Source organism: Apaloderma vittatum, unplaced genomic scaffold (assembly GCF_000703405.1).
Source record: "Apaloderma vittatum isolate BGI_N311 unplaced genomic scaffold, ASM70340v1 scaffold10162, whole genome shotgun sequence".
In the NCBI taxonomy this organism is placed as follows: Eukaryota; Metazoa; Chordata; class Aves; order Trogoniformes; family Trogonidae; genus Apaloderma; species Apaloderma vittatum.
In genome coordinates this window covers 1-2919 of record NW_009703057.1, presented here as the reverse complement: position 1 = coordinate 2919, position 2919 = coordinate 1, and the positions used below count along the sequence as shown (strand labels likewise).

The 2919-nt window shown below is 41.2% G+C and overlaps 1 protein-coding gene across 1 annotated transcript in view; it reads left to right on the top strand.

Moving 5' to 3' along the window:
- CPT1A (carnitine palmitoyltransferase 1A (liver)) overlaps positions 1–2358 on the top strand; it is a gene marked incomplete at its 3' end in the record, with an annotated part of 17270 nt that extends 14912 nt beyond the window's left edge. The window contains exons 13-14 of the mRNA XM_009864471.1: positions 871–1035; positions 2224–2358. Coding sequence (XP_009862773.1) covers positions 871–1035; positions 2224–2358 — 300 coding nt within the window. The remainder of the gene's footprint in view (positions 1–870; positions 1036–2223) is intronic.
- Positions 2359–2919: the final 561 nt, after the last annotated feature.

The window sequence follows — 2919 nt, the reverse complement described above, 5'->3', positions numbered from 1 at the left end:
CATGATCTTTAAGGTCACTTCCAACCCAAACTGTTCCGTGATTCTGTGAAATCATTTAAGTGATTACTGAGAACCCTATAAATCAGCTTTAAATTCCTTTGAGCCCTGCAAGGTGTGTATTTCATGTGTGGACATCACTCAGTTTACTTAAAAAGATATCAGGGCCTTTTAACATCACTCTTTGAAAATTCTGGCTAGGAAATGCCAACTTTTTACGAGAAGCTTCTTGGTTGGCAACATGTCAAAAAAGAAGTAGCCACCTGCTTTAAACAGTAATTGTATTTAAAAAGTTTTAAGTTACTGAGGGTTCGTTACTATTGTCACAACGAATGCTCTCATATTCCTTGAGATTAGCTGTGTCTTTGTGTTCAAAATTCTGTACATGTCTAATAAGATTTGATTTTATCTTTTTTAAAATTATTTTTTTTGCCTCAGTTGAAGATGAATTGCCCCTACCTATTTGGATTTTAATTATAAATAAAAAGCTAATGGTTGGGGATATGTTTAGTTAAGCATGCACGCCAGATTGTAAGCCATGCAACTATTGCCATTTTTTGTGTTCTAGTGACCTGAACAGCCTTAATGCCAGTGTTTGGGGTTTGGGTTTTTTAAGTGTAATTTTGGGGCTCTAGATGTTTATTGCCTTAACTTATTTTTTACTAGCTTTTTGCATTTTAACTTTCTGGCAAAGACAGCTTCTCTTTCTCTGAAGGGACATTATTTAGATAATGTTTCTGGCACACAAAGAGGCACCTTTTCTTATTTATCAGTTAAAAACACTTGCACTTCTTCAACAGTTCTCTCAATGCCCACCAAGTCATGCACATGCACGTATGTACCTGTAAGTATTTATTTGCTTGTTTATTTTAGTGTCAAGAAGTGATTGCAAGTTCTCTGAGCACAGCCATAGCTCTGGCAGATGATGTGGACTTCTGTTCATTTTCCTTTTATGCTTTTGGGAAGGGACTAATAAAGAAAGCAAAAACCAGCCCTGATGCCTTCGTGCAGCTTGCCCTGCAGCTTGCTCACTATCGGGTAAGTAGGACAGACTGCTTCTGGCCTCTGGAATCTCGCTGAATTCAGTATAGCACATCTGTGGTTAAAACTTTTGACTGGGTCAAGTGCTTTCGGGTAACCTTGTGCCAGGTTATTAAAGACATGAGGTGGAAATTGGCACAAACCCTGAACAGTTTACGAGCTGGAAAGCGATTGTCCAAAGGTTGGTGTATTGATGCTTGTGCAAATCTCTCTTCTGTTTCGTTGATCTGTGCCTGGGCGTTTTGGGCTTGAAAGGAAGAGACAGGGAACTTCTAGTTGCTGTGTTTATAATCTAAACAACGTTAAACTTATCTTTTTAGTTTTGGAGTCACTCCTACTTCAGTGGTCACAGACACTCAGTAACAGGACTAACAGAAGTGCTGGCCTGTGTTTTCCCTGTTGGTTCACCTCTTCTGTGAACCTGTGCAGGAGCATGCATGTTTTTCATTTTGCTTGCTAGTTGTCACTGTTCTGCACTTAGTTATTTTTATTCTGAAGTATTTCTGAATGGTTTTTTGAAAACATCCAGATTTCCTGGCTGCTATCACCACTTAAGTCTTTCCTGCCATTGGTAAGGGTAGCTACAAGGCAAATAATTTGATTCCCCCCACACCTCATTTGTTTTAGAACGCACGTCCTCTTAATCTAAGACTGAACAGACATTCACAGTCTGTTCTGCTGTGTATTTTAGAAAGGTAGAGTTGTGTTAGGTAAACTTCCATCATCGGGCAGCTTTTAATCTGTAGATTGTGCACATTCTGGCACAGGTCTCCATGCGATTAACTGAACTTCAAACTTTTACCTGAAAATACTTTTAAGGATGTTACATCTACCTCTGATACCTACCTCAGCTGTGTTATATAGGAAGCCACTGACCTTTCAAATAGATTTTTGATAGCGTTTAAATCAGCTTCTGTTATAAACTGATGCAGGCTGAATATAAAATGTAGAGGGTGGTCCCTGCTTGTTTGGTTGTTCTATTAGCATTTATCAAACCCTGCTACTAATCTTATTTTTGCTTTTATTATCTTTAGGTAAGACTGCTAATTGTAGGCCACTAAAAACTTGATGTTGAATTTAATTTGTGGAGTGATTCAGATCCTGTGAGCTTACCTTGTTCTATTGGTTAAGAAAGAGGGGCTAAGTCTGGCTAAACTTCTGAGTTCTTCTTTTTCCTTTTTCAAGGACATGGGAAAGTTTTCTTTAACATATGAAGCCTCTATGACACGCTTGTTCAGAGAAGGCAGGACCGAAACCGTTCGTTCGTGTACTGTTGAATCGTGTCATTTTGTTCGAGCCATGGAAGACCCAACTGAAAGTGTAAGTTCAAGGTGTTGTTGTCTTATAGAATCCATAAGGCACATGAGTTATCACTAGATTAGGGAAACATTTTCTGACAGCAAGGAGGGAAAAAGGGGGAAGCGTGAAACAGATTCCTTGGGGATGATGTTTTCTCAGTTGAAAATCTTTAAAAGTCAGGTACGTACCTGCTTCCCTGGGCAGCCAGTTCCAGTGACCAACCTCCCTCTGTGAAAAACCTTTTCCTAACGTCCAAACTGAAGCTCCCCTAACGCAGCTTCACTCCATCTCCTCGTGCCCTACAGCCGGTTACCGGAGAGAGCAGATCAGCACCTTCCCCTCCACTCCCATCTTGAGGAAGCTGCGGACTGTGAGGAGGCAATCCTTCTTCTTCCCTAAGCTGGACAAGCCAAGGGACCTCAGCTGTCTCTGTAAGCCTTGTCCTCTGGGGGCTGCTCTCCAGCCTCTCAGCCCCTGTTTTGTACGGACAGCCAGGATGTCCCCGTCCCAGGTGCAGAGTCTGGTACCTGCTCTTGTCACTTTTCATACAGCTACCCTGGTCTCTGTAAGGCCTCTCCACCC